This window comes from Cottoperca gobio, chromosome 19 (genome assembly GCF_900634415.1).
Source record: "Cottoperca gobio chromosome 19, fCotGob3.1, whole genome shotgun sequence".
Lineage (NCBI taxonomy): Eukaryota > Metazoa > Chordata > Actinopteri > Perciformes > Bovichtidae > Cottoperca > Cottoperca gobio.
In genome coordinates, this window is record NC_041373.1 from 14,125,117 (window position 1) to 14,149,969 (window position 24,853).

Consider the following 24,853-nt stretch of genomic DNA (forward strand, 5'->3'; position numbering starts at 1 on the left):
ATGTGAGTTACTCTGAATGGATTAAAACAGTCATCATGTCACTATTATCTGCGTATCCTATCTAATGGATTATCATTCCACTTGTTTCATAGCCAACAGAAGAGACCAATCTGTGTTCCAGTTAAAGTGCTTGTTTGAGGCTTTCTTATTCCAAGTGTGCTGTCATTGTAAGTAGTCCTAATGTCATTTTAGCATCAAAATGCAACATTTTTAAAGATTGTTTTCAGGTGGATTAAGCAGTGATCCTCTTTAATGAATTACAGGAGCCGTGCTGAACATGAGATTCATCTTTTTGGCCGAAATAAGGGACTCTGAAAGTGATTTTCTTTCCGTCTGTGTGTTTGTCTCTCTCCTGCATTATTTATCCACCCATAGCAACCGCAACCCATCTTCCTCTCTCCTCTCCCCCTCCCCTGCCCCCCCTGCCCTCCTTACACGGTCTATATAAATCACTGTCTCATCAAGATGATACAAACAAGGCAGAAACGTCATTCTTTAATATTAAAAACAAAGACTGCACAGAATAAAGGTTTGAGAAACTAGATAAATAAATGAAACTCATTTACACCTAATGTAATCACCATTACATAATATTAATACATATTAAGTACATATATTAAAATATTGATATTTTCTTTAGGGAATTCAAAATAGGGCTCCTAAATGTCAAACCTGCGTGTAACATGCAAAATGTTGCAACCTTTATTCAGAGCAATCTTACCGAGCCAATGTAAGGCTCACAAAGATGTTCCTACTACTGTATGTGTCCTTATCTACAGTCACAAAAGATTATACACAACCGTACCTTACTGTGCTCCATCTGCTGAAAATCTATCAGAGTAAGTGGAACGTGTTTTAAAGGAGAAATAAAACAATAATACTCCATAATGGGATCATGCCAGGAATCCTTTTGTATGAGAAGCAACTGGTTCACTCTCCTTTAGCATATCAAGTGTGAACGCCATTAAAAGAAAGAGATACAACATTATTAATACTTCTGCAGAGAAATTCAGGTTGTGAAAGCCGTGCACAAACATGGCAGACTGGAACACATTTGTAAGTAAAAACCTCACAAACAACTTACACATTGAGCAGTTTGGCATGTATAGTCATGATCTGTAGTAGAACATGATGTGCTCCCCAGGTTACTTCAGGCAAACATTTGGCCTCAGGTGTTTGGGTAATCCAACAGAAGATTGCCTCTTCTTCTCCATAAAGGCAACAGTGTTTCTGTTAAGAGCTGTCCTGTGATTCCAAGTATCTAACTTAGCCTTGTGTAGCGATGTAATGAGGGAATCAGGGGTGGTAACAACATCCTATTCTGATTTAAGTTACACGTATGCTGCTGCAAATAACAGTGGGATGGGATCTCAGGTATTAAGTTGTTCAAGGGAGTGATTGTTGGACAAAACAAAATCATTCATGTTAATTAATTACTTAATATTAATTGTCTAGTTTGGAGCGAGACTTTAATGAGGCTGCCATAAAGCAGTCTGTAAACCACTTGCTAAAAGGAAGATTTACGTACTTAATTTGTCAGGTTGGTTTGTCCGACTCAGCAAGAACATCCAAGTGCATGAATAAAGCGGTTAAAGAGAGAGCAGGTTCATGTGTGTGTGTGTGTGTGTGTGTGTGTGTGTGTGTGTGTGTGTGTGTGTGTGTGCAGTGGGCGTGGAGAGGGAGATGGCTTCTTCCCTGAAGCCGTTGAGCTGAGCGTCATATGAGCCCAGTTGGAGAAAAGCGCACCGGAGCCGAACATCCAATGGGTCAAATCTCAGCGAGTGTATTCCCTGACTGGATCCTGTGAGCAGCTTCTGGACTGAGTGATTTCCCCGCTGCGATACACACTTGGCAGCGAAACCTGGAGAGTTTCTTTCTTTTTCCCCCCCCTTCCTAGAAGTTACCTCTAAAAGAAGCGCAGCGATGACAGCTGAGTTTATTCCTCGTGGAAGTGACTGAGACCCGCATCTTTCGATCAGATTGACCCTTCTGTGAGGATTCAAAAGGACATACAGGATGAATTCCGCTTTCCTAGCAGTGTTACTTGGAGTGGTAAGTGTGAGTTAAATGTTTTCCATCAACTAATCTTGGATAACACCTGCGCAACTGCGTATCCACACTTCCCAAAAAGGTGATCAGTTATTAAATACTGTGAGTTTGTGAGGAACTTAACTCTCTTTTTCCTCCTTCCAGCCTTGAGCACCTATCACGTTTTGACAGGGAATTTAGCGGAAAGTCTAAGTAAAATTAGACTTCTCCCTTCATTGAAGTGAGATTTCACTTACTTTATGACAGTTTAAATGTCACGAGTTTGATCTCTACTTCGTAAAACTGTCTTTAGTAGATATTTGTTTTACTATAACAGTCCTGCACCTGTCTTGTCTGATGACGATGTAAAGCAGAGCGGATGTATGCAGCAGCCATTCAGGGTGACACTCTATAGCTCCAGTTGCTGGATCTATAGTTCCACCCTTCTCAGTTACATGTGGCCCTACAGACTGCGGGACAATAACAATGTCACAGTGGCCTCTGTGGAGGAGCTTGGCAATAAACCACGTGTTAACTGATGAGGGTGAATTTACTGTAATTTCTTTAGCAGAAATACACAACAGCAATCATGAGAGGATACATTGAAGCTCTGGTAGATCTTGTAATCTCCCTGATTTATCTTTCATTCCCTTGAGGTCATGCAGGCCCAGGAAATAAATATATTTCCCAGTGTTTTCTGACAGGACATGGTCAGTCAGGGCTGCACAGCTTGTCAAGGTCCTGGTTAAAGAACAAGCAGCATCACTGATACATGACAGCTGCCTCCACTGAGGGCTATGCATCTTCTGCTGGCTCAGTGCATGCAATATTGACACAGCCCGACCCCCCCCCCCCCCCCCCCTCTCTCCTCCTTTCACCTCACACTCACCTCACACTCACATCCCTCTCTTATTCTCCGTCTGTCTGCCTCTTCCTCTCGCTTCATAACATATGTTGATTCATCAATGTTTAGGAAGGCATAATGTCATTTTCAATGGTGTTGAGGATCCATGACTGGATTTAAATATGGCCCAGCTTGTTGTTTGGCTGGTATAGTGGAAGTCTAATGGCTTAACAAGCGCTGACAGCTGAGGTCCAGAGGTTAAGTGCCTCCAACTGCAAATTGACTGCAGCATTAGTAAGATTGGTTGCTCTGAAGTTATGTGTCCAGATGCTTCTGCGCATGCTTTTGTGCGTGCTCGTTGATGCGAGTGTGCGATCAACTTGCTTTAGGGAGATCGGCTGGACTAAAGTTGAACCGTCCATCAAAAAAACAATTACAGGAAACATGCAAGTCGAGCTGAAACTTGCTAAGTGCATCCTTTTCTTTCATTCCACAAGCTATTTTCTCAAATCACATTACCCGTCTAATTCATCTGTATGCACAATTTAGGAGTCATTAGTGATGCACTTTAATCTAGTTTTTGGTCTTTGAGACGCTTCAGTGTTGCACCCACACCCGGAGCCAGAATAGGGTCAAAGAAAAGCTAAGTAGAAGCCGAATGCTGGAACTTGGAGTCGTTTCAAAAGTTCCAGTCAGACGTTTTGGAGCAGGTTTGTTCACATGTGAGGCTGTTTATGCATTTGCTCAAACATATGCATGCCGATGGGTGTGTACAATATATAAACGGGCAGTTCAAGGGAAGCTTGTGTGATGACAGATTGGACAGATCTTTAAATGAATGCTTGTTGCGTAAACGGTGTGTGTGTGGTAGAGAGTGTGCTGGGGTGAAATAAAGAGAGAAAGCTCAGTGAAGCTCTGAAGACAGATAAATAACATTTTAATTTCTGCATTGTCAAGTGTCACATCTCAAGTGTCATCCTTTCATGAAAAGTATATTTGTGAAACATTTCTGTGCATATTCATTGGGTTTCTGTAATTTTTTAGAAGATCAACTTCAGAGGATTCATTAATTCAATTGAAATTAAAACATAAAAATCCCCAAGACTAGAGTTACAATCTCTGCTGGGTTAGATGTTTGTTTTCGATGCCAAAAAAAGACAGTAAAGTTTCAAGAAATGTTCAGATAATATCAGGCATCTCTTACGAAACATTCCAAGTCAAAAGTTTCCCCACGAATCCAAACATAAAGTTTTGAACATGCACAACGTGATTAACTGAATACCAGAAACTTGACATTGAATGGGCCGTGACATCATCAAAGGCAAGGGGGAGACACACACACACACACACACACACACACACACACACACACACACACACACACACACACACACACACACACACACACACACACTATCTGCCCCAGCTGACTCAGAAGTGCTTCAGGGGACACTTGATGTTATTTTTGTCAGCAGCATTCCACACACACCTGAACCCGGACACCTGACGATTTATGTTGAGCGTACCTCTTTCATGCTAACACATGTGCGAACACATGCACACACACACACACCCTTAAACTAGGGCTGGGCGACAAGGCCAAAATCTTCTATCACGATATACAGTAAGTCATTTCATATCTCGATCACGATATATATCACGATATAGCATCTTTTTTGGTAATTCATTAAATTAAATGTTTATATGAAACAACCACATGGTAAAGCCTATTTTGTACACGCCTATGTGAATTAAATACTTGAGGTATAAACAATATATACAATGGTCATTTCTATATCGTTTTTGACGATATATATCATCACATTGCCGAGCCCTACCTCAAACTTTATGAGTTTATTTACGTCTCTATTAGTGTATGGCTCCATCTCACAGCAGGGAAAATGGTCCTGGAACAATATTCAAATCAGAAAGGAGCAAAATGTCTCACATGAGGAAATATACTTGAAAATCCCACGCCGGCTACTTTTTAAAGGAGATATGAGATCAAAACAATGATCTGTGTCTTGTCTGTAAACCTTTGAGAGCTACGCTGTCTAACAGAAGAACATCAAAATCTCATAAATCAAAACCTCATGAATAAAACAATCCCAATCATGTATCTGGAGAGAATTAAAGGCAGGCCTCTCCACTGGCTCGGTGTCAGAGGGCGATCCCTGCTTTGAAGATCAAGGTGTGCGGAGCATAGAAAAAGACCATGTGTAAGAAAAAGGAAAGATTTACTGTCATATATTGCAAAATATTCAAAACACCGGGCGTGAGTGTGCAGGTGTGTAAGCATTTACAAATGTAGAGGCACGCACAAACATCTTTCACCTGTCAATGGCAAAGATAAAGCACTCAACAGGTTATTGTTTGAAGAATGCTAGGAAGACATGATGCAGCCCTACCTGGTCTGAGTGTGTGTGATGCAATTTACATTTTTACTGGATTTGTGACTGTAGGTGTGGTCGGGACTTTTTTAAATGCACATATTTGATGCAGCATTAGAATCAAGGTTAGGCTAAAGGTTTAAGTAAAACTTACTTTCGTGTTTGTGGATAAAACCAGTGGTATCCAAACTCCGGTCCTGTGTTTCTACGTGTTGTAAGCAGTCAATTTTCCTTCCTTTTGATTGTTTGATTTGATTACTTTTAAAGGCTCCATAAGGAAAAGCAATCTAGGACTTCACAAGAACATAGAGACCAGAGAAATTAATCCCATCAGTCCCATTAATCATCTCACACCCATTACATTTTTATTGCAGCCTGTTGCACGCTCCCTACGCTGGGAACGGGCTTCCTGGTTCCAAAATAAACCTAAAGGGACTCCGGATGATTAAAGACAAAGTATTTCTTTCTATTGCTTCTTCATGTGAAATACTGGATGTTTTTTTTTTTTTTACGTTTTTAAAGCCTCTGGAAATGATGGGAATAAAAGGAAAAACCCTCTTTGCTTTGCTTACATTTCACAGTGCTAGACAATAAATAAAGTTTAGTTTTTTGTAGACCATAACAATTAAGTCATTTTGTGTGTGTTGTTGTTGGATACTGCTGAATGTAAATGTTACTTTGCTCGTCCCACTTACAACGATCCTTCTGGTGATTGACAGGTCGGGGCTCTGGCCAATAAGGAGGCTTGTTTGTCGGGCCAGTATACATCCAGGGGAGAATGTTGCGAGGAGTGCCAGCCCGGCGAGGGCGTCGTCAAACCATGTGGAGCCACACAGACTGTCTGCGCCCCCTGCCTTGACAGTGAGTAACACAAAAAAACAGCTGACACACACACCACTCACCACTCACTCTGTCATGTGTCAATCAATTGACAGTGGTAGCGATTAGAGTTTCATCTGACCCTCACTGTGACATTCTCTATGCAAGTTATGTCCTCCTCATAAGACTCCCCTACTGTACCTACTGTCCCTGGAGAAGACACATGGTTTAAAACAGCAGTTTTCAGTATGCAGCATCGTGAAGTATAATAATGTTACTGCCATGTTTGAATTAAGATCCAGTATTTTGCTGCTGGACGGTACAACAGAACTTAAATCTGGACGTGACCATGATGGTTTCTGTAGTTTTGGCAAAACAATCTTGTTTCTTGTAAGATATTAATAGTTAAGATATCTATAGCATTTTAGATTGTTCAATTTTGACCTGGTGATGAAGCTAAATTGATATTTAAGGGAACACTAAAGTCATAAAGCTACATCGTCTCATTTTATGGCAATCCATCCTGAAGATTTTTCATTGATGGAAAGTCAGAGGATCATCAAAGTCATTACGACTCATATTCTGGGCGCCGCAGATATCTGTACCACATAGAAACGTTTTGAGTTTGGATTGACTAACTGACGTTGACTAAAACAGACCCCATCGTTTTGTCCCAACATAATAGACCTAAACATCCTTTTGTGCAGATTGTAGCCTAAATGTAAATCCTTAGATTTGCTAGATGCCAGGAAATAAACTAGAGGCCAGAGCTAACTGTGATCCAGTATTACTGCCCTCTTCATGACCCTTACCATGTAGGGAGAGAAGCTGTGCTGGACTGTAAGACTTTATGAAGACAGCGATATTGAGAGGATACAGGAGTTGGACCAGCTGCAAATGTTATTGCAGTGGAAGATATTTAGAGCATCAGGCATGTTGTTAAGTAACCGTGATTAAGATGGTAAGCAGTGTAGATTTTGATTTTGTAAAGAGCTCAAAAGGACATTTAAGGATCTTCTTCAAGACGTATATTTCTATATAATGGGAAAACAAATCAACATTTAAGTTTTTTGTGTAACTCCATCGGTGAGATCAAAGGTCAGTTTGAGCCTGCAGAGGCCACGGTTGGTCCACAGCCAGTTCCTGAACAGTTCCCAGAGTTTTTACTTCTATGAATTCCCTGACTATCCTGCATCCAGGCGAGGAAGTGGTTGTAAAACTCCCTGGGTCAGTGAAGGATGGCAAACCCCGAGCCAAGGAGCCCCACAGTCAGAATATTATTCAGACTTAAGGTCATGAGAGAAGTCAGAATGTGGACAAGGAGAAAATGATTTATTTGTATTTCTATGAGGCTTCTTTGGAATGATTTATGCTTTTATAAGTGTGTCTCAGATTAAGAGTTACATCTTTATAATGTATTGTTGCCTTGGAAAGAGAAAATAAGCCCTGGACTGTTTATCATCATTGATATCATGTTCTATTTGTATTAAAAACAAAAGTTTAGGCTAAAAATGATTTGAATTAATGACATTGGCTGTTTCTCTGAGGTAGCTGCTTTCTGTTGCACAACATGAACCCTTTCAGGGGGATAACTTTCACTCTCTGCTCAGACACGAACAAACACAGACTGTGACAGGCTCTCAAAACTGTCCTGAGGCCAGACTCGCTCTGTACTGACTCATGGAAAAAGAGAAATGAAAAGCGGATGTAGCTCTCCATCAGATAACGTCACAATGATATTTTAAGAACGCAGCAAACATAATGATTACAACAGTAATGCAGTGTGAGGTCTGCAGCTTTTTATTTCCACCTTCTAGTCTATCTTGGAACCTCAACCCTCAAGTACTAACCACATGTTTTGCTAATGAAAGCCAAAAAATAAAGTGTAAACTTGAGAGTCGTAGCCGTAACTAAGGGGGTCAATCCTTATTAAACGATTAATTACTGGAGATTTAAAGGGTTAGCGTTTTCTTTTTGTTGTCAATGTCATTTATCTATTTCCTGAACTATGAACATGGAAATATTGCTTTGCATCTTTGGCCTATTAGTTTGTGATGTGTTAACAACAACTGATGTGACATGTAACTACTCACAATTCATGTGTGACAATCTTTCCTCCTTTTTCTTCAACATCAACCCACCTACCATATGTCTTGGGTGTGTTGTGTCAGCCATGCCGCCCACAGTTGATAGAATCTAATGTGTACAATCATCCTTTTATAAAGAGACAGACTTTGGTTTCCAGACAGTTTTTTGGCGTAATTTAGTACAGATAGTTAACAGGGCCCTGGATGTACTAAAAAGGCTCCAGCTGAAACATATGGAGGAGTTTGGATGAATGAACAGATGGGTGGAGATGAAACAGAGCCAGTACAGCTGGAATGGAGACAACTTCTCAGCCAACAGCTAATGGTTCACACAAACACACACGCGCACACACACACACACACACACACACACACACACACACACACACACACACACACACACACACACAAAAACACCCACACATTTACCCGACACAGGCACACACACATCTCATGCAGAGATGATACAGTCAGGAGTCCTTTTATGGGTGTTGAAAACAAAGGATTGAATTGACTAGAGGTGAAAGTACCGTTATGATACAATATGCTGAGCCAGGAAAAGACTGTCTGTACCTCCAACCCCCCCCCCCCCCCATGCTGCAGGCTAGCGTTATTAATGTATTGACTTGCATTATTGATGCATGGCATTATGATAATGGCCCTGAGAGCACTCGTGGGGTGCGGGGGTGAGGGTAGTCTGAGTGTGTACGACTGTTTGAAGAGAGGATGCAGGAGATAATGGGGGGAGGGGGGGGTAACAGCGTATCTGGAAGATAGTTTGTCCACTTTCTTAAACACATAACTTAACAACAATGTAACACTGGACACCACTTATTTCAGACAGATCCCTCTCAAGTGACACGTCTCTGCTTTCTCGTCGTCTCTCCATGTGTCCCTGTCTCAGTGTATATCTGTCCTCGTCTCTGTTTTAATCTCTGCATCATCAGAGCGCTCACCGTGGTTGGTGGGCCGGAGCCGTAGACCAAAAACTTGATATGCTTTGTGACACAACCCCCCTTATCTCCTACCACACACAGTTTAGTTTAGTTTAGTTTGAGCTGAAATAAAACAAATTTAAATCCCCCAAATTCTTTGGTACCAGCTGCTAAAATATGAATATTTTCAGATGTTCCTTGTCCTCTAATATACTGAATATGTATATGATTTGGACTGTTTGTTGGACAAAACTAGCGTTGAAAACAGCTCTTTGGGCTCTGGATAATTGTGATTGACAATTTATAGACAAAACAGTTAGTTGAGAAAATTATCAGCACATCTGAGGCTGAATCTGGAAAGATCAGATTTGGGAGCACACAGGGTTAGAGCTCTTAATAATGTTGCGACTTTAAGCATGTCTTTATACACTAAAATAATGATTAAAAGATTATTAACATCGTTACAGATTATATTTCTGTCCATCAATTAATCGATTACTTGACATCAACTCAAAATAAATAAAAACTGTGTCATACAAAAATATGCTAGCAACAGTTTAGACATACTGTACACTTTGAGGTCATACTTTCAGTCTGTCACACACACACACACACACACACACACACACACACACACACACACACACACACACACACACACACACACACAAATAGCTCTGTTGCATAATTTAGTGTGTTTCCCAGTGCTCTATCCAGCCGAAATACAATTCCATAAAACATGAAATATTGATTGCGTCCTCTGCAGACATATCTGTCAGGTATACAAAGCATTTATGAAGCACGTGTGATATATGTAAGTATCATCACCTAAAAAATCCTTTTAAAAAAACAAACATATTGCTACTTACATATATTTTAGAATATTTTCTTGTCCAAAGTGACCCATACAGTTACATGTCTGATTTCCTAAAACTGATTGTCTATTTTATATATGCCATGGGAAACATTTTGGAGAAGCGATAATCACATTTTGCATTTTGCACACCTGGACACCTGACAACCTTATCAGGGTATTGTGCAAATACTGTAAAATATTTTAAAGGGATGTCTCGTGAAACAAAAGTCATCTGGTAGAATGAAACGTTCAATGGCTGTTTCCTTCCCTCTCCTTTCAGGTGAAACCTTCTCAGAAAACTTCAGTCACACAGAAAGATGTCAGCCCTGCACTGTATGCACAGGTCTATTCCGCATGAAGGCGCCCTGCACAGACTCCAACGACGCCACCTGTGTGTGTAACTATAGCTACTATATGGATGAAATTTCTCAGCGGTGTGAGCATTGCACCAAATGTCCTGATGGTCAGGGCATGCTGCTCAGCTGTCAGTTCGACCATGACACGACGTGCGAGGAGTGCACCGGGGACACATACTCGGATCAGGAAAGTTCTCGGGAGCCCTGCATCCCCTGCACCACCTGTGATGACGGCGCAGTGGTGCATACCTGCACATCTTTCACTGATACAGTTTGTCAAGGTAAGACAATTAGCCTAATGATGCTCATATTTTCAGAAACATTGGCCCTTTAATAATAGGCCATTAAATTCAAACACTTCTGACACTAAACGTCATGCAGAGAGATGAATAAGGCATTCATGGGATTGTTTTACTCTGATTTAGGAGGAAAAGTGAAATTCCTCAAAAACTGATTTATTCTTTTAACGAAACACTTAATTCACTTGTTCAGAAGTTTATTATTTATTGTTCAGATATTTAGCAAATGGCTTTGGGATGACCCTATCAAAACACTGGGCAAGTTTATCATGAACTTCTGTACAGGGCCAGCAAAGTTGAATGATGGAGAGCATCGCCCCGGGCCACGATGGCCTGAATAGAATCTATGTGAGCACATATTCGCTGTCCAGCACTGTACGGACAGTAAGATGCACTGGGACATTTACATTGTCAGCCACATAATCAGATCATCACACTATAGACATTGTTGGCCCATCTAAATGCCACGGCAAAGCTCGTCTCGTTGTCTCCACGGACTCATCCCATCCGCAGATACAAAGACTACACTCTTTCTATGTTGAGGTTTAGAAGGAGGTCATATCTCTGAATTTCTTTTATAGCATTGCACCCTGTGGGTATCACAATCCAAATCATGAATTCCTTATGACTGCAGTCACTGCTCATTCCAACGACCTCACAGATTAAATCAACGCTTTTGTGAAATGACAATAAAAGGAGTCTGTTGATCAGCCGTGTTAGCCTGTTGGGGCAGCGGTTTGAAGGACGTTGTTATCACAGTGTGAAGAGAGAGCGAGTCTCAGGCTAAAGAGAGTCCTTTGTGCCTCTCCCATGATCCTGCTTGGCTCACTGTTCAGCCCATTGGGACTACTTGAAGGAGCTAGTAATGAGTAAAACAGATTATGTCAATTTATCCTTCATATATTTATATTAATATTTCTTCCTGTTTTGGGAATTTTTAAACTTGGCTTTGAGTTTTACTTAAGTCACACTGGAGGATTTGTGTTATTTAAAGACTCCAGGGTCATGATCTTGTACATTTTAATGAAAGTTGGCTGCTGAAACTGACTGGATTTTAGAATCACGCCGAATTCCCACCAGGTTGGCCTTATTTTTAGGATGATCATGTTGCCAATTCACCGTAATGATCAACGATACAGCTGTTTCAAATTTTGGTTGGGTGTTTTTGCAGTTTGAGCTGTTCCCCGATCTGATTTCTCTTATGACTGCTGTCAAAATCTCAAAATATATAACCTTTTTTATTGTTATTGGAGTAAAATGTTACATGTTGTAATGTTTAAAGACCAGGGCACTCTGGTAGATTACCTGTTAGAGCTGGCACCCAATGATAAGGCTGAGAGCAGAGGCATAGGTTTGAATCTGGCCCTTTAGGCTTGTTCAATGTCTTCCAAGGAGTTTGAAGGAGGGTGGATATCAGTTTGGGTTGCTTTCAAGATAGAGACTGTTGGTTAAAGGTGTTGGGAGGCAAGTAGCCTCTACCAAATGTGGTAAATGCAACTCCCCTTAACTCTAAAACGTTGTCGTCTAAGCTGGCTTGCTAATGTTTGCCACTGATAAGACTACATTCGGGAATCAGCTGAACAGCTTTATTGTGAAGATGGGACTTTTGACGTTCTGCTGTTTGCAGTCATGTGGCTAAGATACTGTAGCTGTTGGTGCTCAGTAAATGCATTCAAACAGTAGACTTGCTGTATGATGAACCACAGTGTCTCCTTTCATATTTCTACACGTTCAATACAATTAGACATCGAGTTTGGCTGCGTAATGGAAATAATGTAATGAGAAATTGAACTAATTACTTTTGCTGTTCGTTAATTAGGTTGGTATTATTGTTGTAATAAGTGATTAAACATGTAGTGCGAGTTAATGCAACATACAAGACGCAGCTTTATAAAGAACCAGGGAAAATACCACAAACAGAGAAGATTGTTTGATAACACAACATGTATTGATGTTTTTCTACCAAGGGCCCCGCTGCTGTAAAAAAACATCTTCCATTAAGGATGACGCTTTAATGCAGCTTGAATCAACTAGTGGTTTGAAAGTGTGGTGGACGGAGAGATGATTCATCCAAGATCAAGATATAAGGAGCCAGAGCTCCATTACTAAAACATCCTTTAAATAGCTAATACAGTATACTTCATGATAAATGTGAATTTGCTGTGATTCCAGGCACACAGCTCACAGTGTATGGCTTCATCATTATATGTTATTCCTCAGTCTAACCCAATCATGTGCTCTTTATTTCTAATGTAATCTTTTTACCGAAGCACAAGCGTTATCAGCACTTACAAATCTGTAGTGCTGCCAGACATCTGTATCCATTAGTGTTGTGGAGTCAGACGACACGGGCCTAAAGGCTGAACCCAGTCAGGATGGTGGAGGGAGAGCGAGGACAAGGCCACATTGCCTGTGAAAAGACAAGTCGTAACTTGAAACATTGGAAACATAGTTTCACTGAAGGTGGAGGGACCAGAACATCACCTTGACTATACTGGAGGTTATCTTTGGAGACAAAGCTGGATTTACTGCTGTTATTGTTGAATTTTATTTTATTTGGCCAGTAGTGAATTTCCCCCTTTTGTGGATCCAAGCTCAGCTTTTATTTGGGGTGAAAATCCAATTTTGTCACTCTCCCAAAGGGATTAGTGGTTTGTTTTCAGTCTTATGAGGAAGAACAACTTACCGTCTTCATCTCTGTGGTGGTAAAACCTGCTTATACCGACTTAGACCTACAGAGTTGAGGGTCTGAAGGCAAGATGCTTATCTAAAGATTTGTGATATGACTTCCAGTCTTCCGTAGGCCGCCGAGCAAGGTCAGAGGTTGAAGGTCATGGAAGGCTTGTATGTGGAGGGGGTCTTTGTGGTAAAGATCAGGCAGTATTAGTTTCCTCTGGGGATGTGCGCTGAACAACAAGGTTTAATCCCCAGAATCCTTTAGGGGTCACAACAACACGAGACAAGTGAAGTTGATTAGTGCTCTTATTATCCGCCCCTCAAAGGGACATCTACTGTGTTATCATAACTAAGACAGACCAATACTGTATAGGTTAACCGTGTCGGCTTAAACTTATGTATATATACATATGCAACTGCAAATGTTTTTAAGGAAATGCACTTTCGATAAAGATAGTGAGGAAATGTTAATGAATGTGGTTTAATGCAGGAACAAGTTGGCAGTACACCCTAACCCTAACCCTAAAACATTTACCTGCAACCACAATCTTTCACTACCCTTAAGCAAAGCGCTTTTGTTGCCTAAACTTAAATCACATGTAAAACTCTTGTCTCAGTCCTTAACTTTACACCTTTTAAAGGGACAATTGCTTTGCAGAGGACAGGACTGGGTATGAAACTGGCAAGTAATATGGCAAATTAATGGACAACTGATTGCAGAGTAATAATTGTCAATCCCAGATAAAGATTATTTGAAAATGCACTATCAATATATGAATGGCCAGCCGATGCTAACACACTGTGACAAAGCCCTTTTACACAACTATAAAGTTGAATGAGCAATGCTTGAGTTTGACAGTTCTTATCAGCCTGACGTTTTGGCTCCGAGTCCTCAAGGCTTGGGGGAAACAGAGGTTTTCCCTCTTCGACCCTGTTCCTGTTTAAGATTGTAGCCAGGATTTGACTGAACATACGTGGGCTGACCTATCACCCAAAGACTGGGTTACTGGTCCTGTGGCAGCAAGGGCAACAGGTTGAGGTTTGCAGCATGCATGCAATTATTATTCATGCACATACACGCACACAAAGGATTGTTTAAAGGATTACTCAAATATGAGTCACAGAAAAACACACATGGAGCCATATGGATGCAGACGGGCACCGATACTCTCGCTCCTACACACAGATTGAAATCAATAAGACGATTTATTGAACATAACAGATCTGAGACAGCATAAGGAAGAACGAAGGTCGAGTGGGTGCGTTAAAAGGGAATAAGAGGTGGGAGGCAGGGGATGATGGCTGGACCAAGTGCATTTGGTTATTGAATTGATAGGTGAGTAGGAGGAGGGAGTTGTTTCCTTCCTGAGTTTGGTTGACCTTAACGATTGACAGGCTGCCCTCCAGGAATCAAGAAGCGTAATCTGCTAACTAGCCCCATTCACAGACCAGTTCAACTAAATCAAGACAGACGGAGGAAGGCAGGGCGAAGGAAAAATTAGGGAAAGGGAATGATAGGAATGAATGATTTATATCAACAAACTGCTGCATTCGCTCAACCCCCTATGCTTTTTAAGACTTTTGTTCTATCATAGCACATGTGCAGTTTAAAATGATAAGAGTGTTATATTTACTTGATCCTTTATTTCATTCAGAGGTTGATAAAAGCAGGATATTAGCTCTAAAATGACAACTATCGGTAGCATATTTAAATCAGTTGTAGCTAGCTAGCTAATTAAGCTAATGTTAGCGCTGCAGTCTGAATTGAGATCATTTTAAAACTAGAATCTTGTTAAAGGGGTCTTAAATATGCACTTGATGGCTACATATATAATATTCTGCGAAAAGACTCAGGCTGAAGCTGCATGCTCCAGACAAAAGGTCAATATTCTCAAGTGTTGATTATCCAAGGCTAGAAGACATGGAAATAAACAGCTTTGCTCTTGTATTTCGGTGAGGAGCTTATTATTCTGATATAACAACATTTTATATCAAATTGTAATTGTAATTTTTTCTAACATAACCCTGTTTAGCTGCTTAGCTTGGATATTGTATAAGCAGACAGAGGTTAGATTTATGCCCCAGGCTATTGTTCGCAACATTATGTTTCACCTTATTATTATTATTATTATTGTATTATTCACCTTGCATTAAAAAGGCTTTAAGGATGAGGACGAAAATAGTTAGGGTTGCTGGAGTGTAAGGTTCCCCAAATCCAATAACAAGCAGGATAGAGCCGCTAACGTTAGCCTAAACTTTGATAGAGTACGTCCAGGACTAACTGATGAAATACGACATAATAGCATAGGGAGCTGCTTTTAAATAAGAAATGATTTTACGTAACACGTAACTTCACAAGACATGACATGCTCCTTCTCTACTGTAGGGTTACTACTGTAGGTAGCAAGCTAGTTTTCTTTTGCTATTGTATTTTTGGTTTTGGAAAGGCTAAAACATGTGGATATTTCTAAAGCTTGACAGGTCTGCCGTGCCTAGCTATGATTGGACAATCACATGTGTGGGAGGGGCTTAGTGAATGGCAAGCCTCTGACAGACGGATAAAAAGAGAAAGACAAATGGGAAAAATGATAAAGAGCGTTGACATTTCTGATTTCCTGCGTCCAAAGCATTCACATCAATAGCCGTGAAGAATCGACCAACCACAGTCTGACTAAACAAGTCTCAGTCTTTGTATTGCACAGTCACTCATTGTGTGGCTATAGCTTCGTCTCCACTCATCTACTGACTTATATCTCCACTGACTTGGGCTCTACGGCCACAGCTGACCTTCTCTCTTAACCCTTTTGCTCCCTTCTCCACACAGTATGAGCATTGTAACGATAAAGGAAGTTTTAAAGTCGACTGTGTCTCTTTCTCTGCTGGCAAACAAGAATTGACCCCTTGTGGCGATGACTCAGTCTCCTGAAGTCGCCTGCCATCCCCCAGGAATTTGCCCCTCGACATTCCAGGGGAAGTCTTTGGAGGTGATTTGACATGAGTGGGCCGTTCTGGTCCAAGGGTGACCACAACACTTACGCTTTCGCACGTGCCGTTCATTCTTTGCCAAAAAGTTCTGCCTAGGGAGTCAAGGTTTTGTCCTTGTGAGGATTTATATGTTCGGGGATCGTGTCTCTGCCAAGACTTTCCCTCAGTGATATTTATCTTTGTGTCTGCCCTAGCAGTCTAGACTTGAATTACTGCAATGTTGCGTAAAGAAGGAATTTCATGGCATTATGTGTTGTTGGCTCATTTGATGCATCATGAGTGAAAGCTGTTTTTATCCTATTCTACAATTTATGTTTAAAAAATGTTTAAACAAAAATTCCAGAGGTGGGGATTGTATGGTTATTCCAAAAATGTGTAAAATGGCTGGCGTTCAGTTTGTAAGCGCAAACACATCATAAAGAGATGCCCTATATCTTCTACTCATTCAGGATACTACTAGGGAACTTATGTTTAACCTAGTTCAAACTAGCTAGCTGTTATATTTACTCTATTTAATTTATTGTTTGTATTTTCATTTGCACTTCTTAAAATAAAGAAACAAGAAGACAAAAATACACCAGTCAAGAACAATGAATTTTGGCCACAACAGTAGCACATTTCAGAATAAACAAAGTTACTTTATAATGGTTAATAAATAGTAAAGTAAGCTTTATAGATCAGTTATAAGAACAACTTTGAGGTTGCCAGATTGTGAAAAGCTCACTGACGAGTTTGACGACTTACATTCTGAAAAAGTGATGTATTATATCTGGATGTAAATCTATTTATTATTAAGACTTATTGAGCATTTTTTAATGATTACCTATTTTTCATAATATGCATTATACACGCAGTGCACTGCATCATTACCAAATAAACAGCTTAAACAAGGCAGCTGGCATCCCAAAACATGATATTAGTGATGTCTATAAGCGTTATTAAATTATTTATTAATCATTAATAAAGACATTAAATGTAAGAAAGTGGCACCAGCTATTTAAACAAAAAGTCAAATCCAAGCTGAACTGCATAACAGACAATTAAATATCAACAAGAGCAGCACACAGGAAAGAGAAAGATGGAGAAAGCTTGAAAGAGCGAAGAGCGAGAACAGATGCTGAGAATGTGGCCTGGTCGATAAAAGCGATGCAGTTACTCCTCTGCACTCTCGGGTTTCTCTGGTTGACCTCTACGAGTGCTGATCACATTCTGCCGCAGAACAGGCACACAGACACACAGACACAAAAAGGCACAGACGTGCACACATATGCACCCTGCACTAATTTACAAACATGCATACCCATTCAGGGGTGTGTTCAATGTGGAGCACGTAGACAGAACAATTAGATGGGTCATGTAAGGTAGGAGCCGAGCCATGAGGCCTCAGGGAGAAAAGAGAAAGTGGTTAATGGCGGATCGAAATAAATCACAAATGTTCAAAGCGGATCAACAAAACAGGGGCAGCAGCATTTTTCAATAATCTTCATTTATCCCTTCACTTGCACTTTTTGCAACAACTTCAATACGTCATTGGTGAAGGTGTTTCAGGTTTTTTTTGCAGGTCGTGGCAGCAGTCGCGACTGTGCTCAGGTGTAATAACATATAATACAAAAACAACTTGCTCGTGTCGGAAACCCCTCCTTTTCCTTTTATGTTTAACTCTAAAGTCAGCTTTTAAAGTATATGGTGGTGAAACAGCAACAACACCTGTTTGCAAGAGGTTGGAATTACGAGTTTAACTCAAGGCGTGTCTGCTACAGAACACACATGCACACTGAAACCCTCACTTTGAGTACAAATTACACACACACCCACTGTAAGCATATGTGAGTGCAACACGTCTTTCTATATAATTACTTCATCTAATGCTGACAAGTACTCATGTGCCCGGATTTCCAGTCACACATTAATCATTAACAGACAAAGCCGGGAGGAACATTCCAGCATTTTGACTAACAACCAAATAATCCTTAACAATAAATACAATAAATGGTTTGTTGACACAGATACAGTTGACTGTCATTTTAAAACGTCCACATTCTTCAGTTTTTATGATCTTTTACTGACACATTTTAAACGGTAACACACAGCCAATTTTGCACTCCTATAATTTTGAAATGGTAATATGAATGCACGGTGAGGTTTATGTGTTGGTCCTATTTTGGTGTTGGGATCAGGGATAGAGAATAGAAGAACATTTCAGGACTTCAACATATTATTTTCATCTTTATAAAGGCATATACTGTATGTGATATAGCATGAGCATTCATGACATAAACAGTAGAGGGAAAGTTTTTACTAACAATCACACCAATAGAGCGATTTATCTTCCTATTAGACATGGAATATCCAAGTATCTTTTAAAATGGACAGCTTTTTTAAATGATTCAATTCTTTCTATTCAATTAATTTTATTGCATGCATTACAAAATATTGTTTAATCTCAATTAAATTTAATTATTTTGAATTTGTTGCAATTTGGAGAGCAGGACAGGCAGGAAGAACCCAAACGCATGATCTGAGAAGGCAAGATACAATGAAGATACTTTAATAAAGGAAAAGTCTTACAGGTTCTGAGTCTAATAAGCAGACAGGTACAGCTGGCAGATTACAGGCAAACAAAACTCATACAGCAACGGACAAATGAACCAACAAAGGCACTGGGCTAGTATAAATAGTGACTGACCAATGGGGAAGTGGGAACGGGTGAGCAGGAGGTCTGGTGAGTGCAGGGATAACGAGGGACATGTGAAACTAATCAGGGTGGGGCAGACAATCAAGAAAACACACACAATTTAAGGAAGCTAAATTGTCTGCTATGAGAGAAAGGTATTTCAAAATAAAACAGGAAACTGTGAATACATGACAAGAAACAAAGAAAACTTTACCTTAGAATAGAGCGGGACATGAAAAAAATTGATAAATCAGTACAATAAAGCAGTGTGTCTGTAATCTCCATGCATATTTTTGAACAGTCATTTAATTCCTGATATGTGGATGGAGATGTTATACAAGCAGCTCTTGACTTAGGGGTGCAGTATAAGGGAGTCGCTGAGCTGATCATTACAATGTCTCAACATGATAACTTTCTGACTGAGAGCAGCAGTACAGAAACCACTGAGCGCTCTGCATAGTGGAAACAAGCTGAGCTCGGCAGGAGAAGGTCACTCCCCTCTGAGCCCAGACCATTCAATGTGAGAGGTTCAGTAAAGGCACTTAGGGCCCCGTTTTAGCTGTTCATAGAGGGAGGGGGAGCACAGTAATGCACAGAGTAAAGCATAGGATGGATGTGATAAATGGTTAATGAACAAAATGAATAAAAGATATAACCAGGAAGAATGATGTTGTGTTTGCTATCAGCAAAGGGGCTCACTGAGAGGTGCAAAAGAGAGAATGCAATGAGAGAGAAAAAGCTGCGTCCAAATAAACATAGGACTGATTGACAGAAAAGGAAATGCCTGATAGGAGCTAGCAAAAGTGTAGCCAGTGGTTAAATAGACAGAGAGTGGATTGAAGGATGAAGATGGGGAGGGGGCATTTGTGCTGGACAAAGAAGATTTCTGTCAATGAATAGTGTCTGGTTTCGAGTGTGGGGCAGAGAAAGACAAGCCATGGTGGGGATGCTGTGTGTGTGTATGTATCTGTTTTTGTCTATGGGGGGATATTGAAGAGGACGGGCAGGAATTTGATATGCTGCAGTGCATAATCAGAAGCCTGTCTGTATGTATTTCATGTTTCTTAGGCACTTTATTCACAGATATTAGCCCAATGTATGTTTTAATTAGAAGTACCCCACCAATTTAGTTTGGCATTCCTATAACATTGTCGGAATCATGATGGACAGTTTAATTACCCAAATTGATACGGCAGAACCAAAGATACCGCTTTTTTATTCCACACATTGTTCTTCATTTCAAAATGTGGCAAAATCAATGGCTTGACAGGTTGAGGATTAAAAAGGATGGACATCGGGCATAATAAGTTAATAGGATGTTCAGCATATTGGTGTTGGCCTAAAGTACTAATCACATCCTCAAAAATCGTTCAGCTAAAAGCCTCAGAGCTGTCATAAAAAATGTTTTTACTTGTGAAAAGCGGCTCTCTTGAGATATTTAGAGCCCTTGGAAGGGGATGATTTCCTGTCGATGATGTGAGTAACTGTAGGTAAGTGACAGGCGAGGATAGGTTTCTACATCCGTGGTGAGGAGCGAACATGTCTGCTTAGCTTTAATGGTCGGAGGAAAGTGGGCAGGACTGGATGGACGTACTTGCTCTTACCCACGTTAATGGCTCCCTGGAGAAGAGGGGGGGAATGAGTGATGTGGGATGTAATGTGTGTGGGTGTGCATGTTGGATGTGTTTGCAGTATGAGAAACATTTATGGTTACACTGGTGGATAAAGGGCAAAACAGAGGAGCAAGAATATAGATGATCAGTCTTAGTATCATATTTGGAGCCATATTTAAATCTGGGATACAATTAAATCATATCTTCAAGTTGAAAATAACCTGCAGGGTATCAAAGAGTCTACCGTATGTTTCTCCATCTGCTGCTACTGATGATGGAGCAACCTTTGGCCTGAAGGAGTTTATCTCTGAGCTGCCATTTTAAAGTCTTGAATAGTTTATAGATGACGTTTCTTTTAGCTTTTGGTTTTACAGGCTTCAACTTTACTGTTTTGTTTCATTCTCACAGCTCCCACAGTTTACGAATATTCAGTGTCTCCCACTCCCTTCTCGAGTAACTCCACGCCCTATGATGACCTTCTACCATACGGCATCCCATCAGAGGGCCCTACGGAAACCACCACCCCCACCGTTAATGGTGATTCCAAGGAGCCGATCTACCATCTGAACGACAAACTCATCCCCATCTACTGCTCCATCCTGGCAGCTGTTGTAGTCGGCCTTGTGGCCTTCATCATTTTCAAGAGGTGAGGACAAAGCACACAGTAAGATGCATCATGGTACCTGACGGCCCACTACTGGATTACAATATAGTAATTCTGAGTTGCCCTTTTTATGCAAACATAATAACATAAACAAATATACAAACCATACTGCTTTCAGCTGCTACAGAGCCAGATATTTCCTTCAAAGAGAGTGAATATTGGAATTACATTCATTAGGTGGCCAGAAACACGATTACAAATGTGCTGATGGATGTGCAAATACGTAGGCATGTTTGCTAACAAGTCCCCATATCAACTTATCAAGCTTGCTCTCTTTCTCGGTTTACACAGTAGGCCTATCTATCTTAAAGTGGCAATAGGCCGGATGTGTGGAGACAATTTTGGTGCTAAACAATCATTGCTGTCGACTCCAACTTAGGTTATGATATGCCAATGTTGTGTTCGCAACTTGTTTCTTCAGTATTGTTGATTTCTTCTCTTCTGACTCATTTTCACTCAGGTGGAACAGCTGTAAGCAGAACAAGCAAGGAGCCAACAACTGCACAACCAACCAGAACCAGACGCCTTCACCTGAGGGAGAGAAGCTGCACAGTGACAGCGGCATTTCTGTGGACAGCCAAAGTCTGCAGGAGCAGCAGGGTCAGACTCAGGCACAGACAGGTACCTAAACAGAGTCCACTCCCTTCTTAACAATAAATACAACGGGCCTCATTAATCAAACTCTTGCGCTTAAATTGGGCGTAAGCACCTTTCAGCACAAAAGTCAGTGTTTATCTGGCGCTGAATTCTTCTGGTAATGTGTTTCCTCTAATCCACAAATAAGTCTGATGGGTTAATGTGAATGTACAAACGGACTGCACCCTGTACACCGCGCCAGTCGAAAGTAAAGAAGTTCCCTCCAGGAATGAATTGTCTGCTATCTTCAGCATGAATATAGCCTTTCAAACTAACTGTAGCAAATCAACAAACACGGATTACAACACTGACAACTACAGTGTTTGTTTTTTGGCAGCATGTGCTCCTGGCAGATTCCAGTCCTGCCCTGACAAACCAGTTTGAGAGAATTCAGGGCTTTTAAAACCACATGCTTACCCAGTTTACCGTAAAGAAAGAAAGCAAAGTGGTGCAAGCAGGAGAAAATAGCAAATGATCACTGCTCTGTCTCGGTTAGCACAGTATCTTAAATTGGTAATATGTGGAGGAACTTTTGGTGCTAAACAATCATTGCTGTTGACAGCCAGACAGTGTGGACAAAGAACCATATTTTCATTGGATGTTCTGTAACGATGTTAGGTAGAATCCTAAATCATGGAGAGCAATTTGTGATGTTAAAAGATATCTAATTAGATTTAAATTTGGTATTATTTCAACATCACAGCAAACTATTAAATAATACAAATTCAAATAATGAAATGACAAGATTTTTTTCTTTTCCCTCGGCAGTTGTCACCATGGATGAAGAGCCCTGTTTGCTCCTTCCTCTCCACACTAGAGAAAAAGTGGAGAAGCTGCTGTTTAATGGCAGCGAAGGAGACGACCGCAACCACATGGAGGACAGCGACTGGTGCAACCTGGCGGGCCTGCTGGGATACGAGGAGGAGCGGATCGTCACCTTCCAGCAGGAAGAGCATCCTGTCCGTGCGTTCCTGTCTGACTGGGCGAGCAAGGAGTGCGCCAGCATCGACACGCTGTGCACGGCACTGCGCAAGATCAACCGTGACGATATCGCCCAGAGTCTGGTGCTAAGCCCAAGTGCCACGAAACCCACCGCCACTTCTGTAGTGTGATGTAAGATTAACAGAGAGCAAACCACCTTAACCTTAATATTCTTCCATGGCCTCCCTCACTCCACATAATTCATGCTAGAACCGCTTTAAGCTATTCCCTGACGAAGCCAGCAGTAGAATATCACAAGTCCTGAAGAATCATTTCAAGTTTAATCAAGGGATAAGACAGGGAGATGCCAGAAATTAGACACAACAACTAAATGAATACCAATGTACCTAAGCCAAATCCCTTCACTTCATGCGCTTATTATCATTCATTTTCATATTTTAAAATCCACACAATGTAAAGCCTATGTCAAAGGCAATTGTCAATAATCATTCCATTTTTGAGCCTGGATATCCACCTGCCTTTCCGCACTATTTGCCATCCAGCTTACAGTCGTCTGACTTTATTAACCACGAAGCAGCAATGGGCTTTGAACTGAATTTATTGTGGATACCTGGCTCTTTCATTCCTACAACTTGATCCTCTGCATCTTTATTCTTAAACATTCATAGTCAGTTTGTCCCTTACTGCCAGCGTTCACAAGCCAGTGTTGTATCTCTAAATGTTACTTTACAAATCTAAGCTACCAAAGAGGAGTAAACGTCTCGAGACCTTTGAGGCATTATTTACATGCCATGTTAGACTTTTTGAATTTAAATAGTCTAGTAGCTTGTGTGTGTTACTGCTGCCTGATGTGGCCTGCAGACATCAGAGTATCTGTATCTTTGCGAATATGACAACCTGAGGAAGAATGTTGGATGCTTTTCAAATGAACTTGTTTTCCTTCAGCAAAGATTTAAGACATTGAGCAGCGTGGAATTAATCTTAATTAAGTGGTTTCTGCAGGCTGGTTTCCGTGCTATAAGAACTCCTGGCTGGACTTGGCCAACTAGGTGGTCTGCGGGGGCCGGTCATTGACCGAGGCAACATGAGACACTACTTGTGCTCCGGCCTAACACAGGAGCTCCAACAGTGACTCCTTCATACTGACCAATCCTGTACATACATAAGCAGACAGGTGCACACATCATACACACACTGTACATACATACACACGTAGACCTACAATATGTAACCATGCATGCAAGCACTATACACACACACACACACACACACACACACACACACACACACACACACACACACACACACACACACACACACACACACTCACGCTGTATACATTTATACAGCCCAATCACAAATCACATCAAAATCACATTTGTCTCAGTGGGCTTTACAGACTCTAGGATACGACACCCTCGGACCCCACAAGTTAAAACTCCCTAAAAGAAACCCGACAATTAAAGGGGGTAAAATGGAAGAAATCTTTACATTCTTATTCATTATAGAAATTACAAAGATCCTGCCATATACTGTATGGGACCACATATTGTTTAATCTCATTATTAGTAGCCGATATAAGGTGACTGTGTCTTTAAAAAGTATGTCTAAAATCCATATGATTTGCAATGTGTGCTATAGATGGTGAAATGCTACCTTAACAGTAAACAGCATGCAGAATTGAGAAACTCCATCGTCAGCCAGTGCACAAATTGACAAAATAAGTAGGATGCAAACAAAAATCCAGGAGTTTTATATCTTTTTTTGCTTAATTTCTCAGGGTACCTTGAATGATTGTGTTACTACATCAATATTACTCTTATTATTGCACCCTCTACAGACACTGACTTACAATCTTTAAAATAGGTGAATAAGAGAGGGAAACGGGCCAAAGAAAAAAGAAAAAGGGTGTCTTGTTTCTTTAGTGTTTGCAACAATGACCCCTGGATAAAAGGCAAGTCAGTGGAGACATCAGTCAAAGGATGTGGGATGATCAGACTGAGGGAAAGCGGAAGAGTTTTGGATTACTTCAATGTAAAGGTGAAACCC

At 40.7% G+C, this 24,853-nt stretch overlaps 1 protein-coding gene across 1 annotated transcript; it reads left to right on the top strand.

Annotated features, from left to right (window-relative positions):
- Window positions 1–1,744: 1,744 nt before the first annotated feature.
- Window positions 1,745–24,128, top strand: ngfrb (nerve growth factor receptor b). The gene is made up of 6 exons (XM_029455758.1): window positions 1,745–2,052; window positions 5,982–6,123; window positions 10,240–10,596; window positions 20,971–21,208; window positions 21,687–21,847; window positions 22,631–24,128. The coding sequence occupies exons 1-6, from the start codon at window positions 2,017–2,019 to the stop codon at window positions 22,972–22,974; spliced, it is 1,278 nt and encodes a 425-aa protein (XP_029311618.1). The 5' UTR covers window positions 1,745–2,016; the 3' UTR covers window positions 22,975–24,128.
- Window positions 24,129–24,853: the final 725 nt, after the last annotated feature.

Bases quoted from the DNA above. Each gene is read 5' to 3' on its own strand.
- ngfrb (XM_029455758.1), top strand. From the start codon at position 2,017: ATGAATTCCGCTTTCCTAGCAGTGTTACTTGGAGTG. The intron at 2,053-5,981 runs GTAAGTGTGAGT...GGTGATTGACAG, and splicing joins TAGCAGTGTTACTTGGAGTG to GTCGGGGCTCTGGCCAATAA. The intron at 21,209-21,686 runs GTGAGGACAAAG...ATTTTCACTCAG, and splicing joins GCCTTCATCATTTTCAAGAG to GTGGAACAGCTGTAAGCAGA.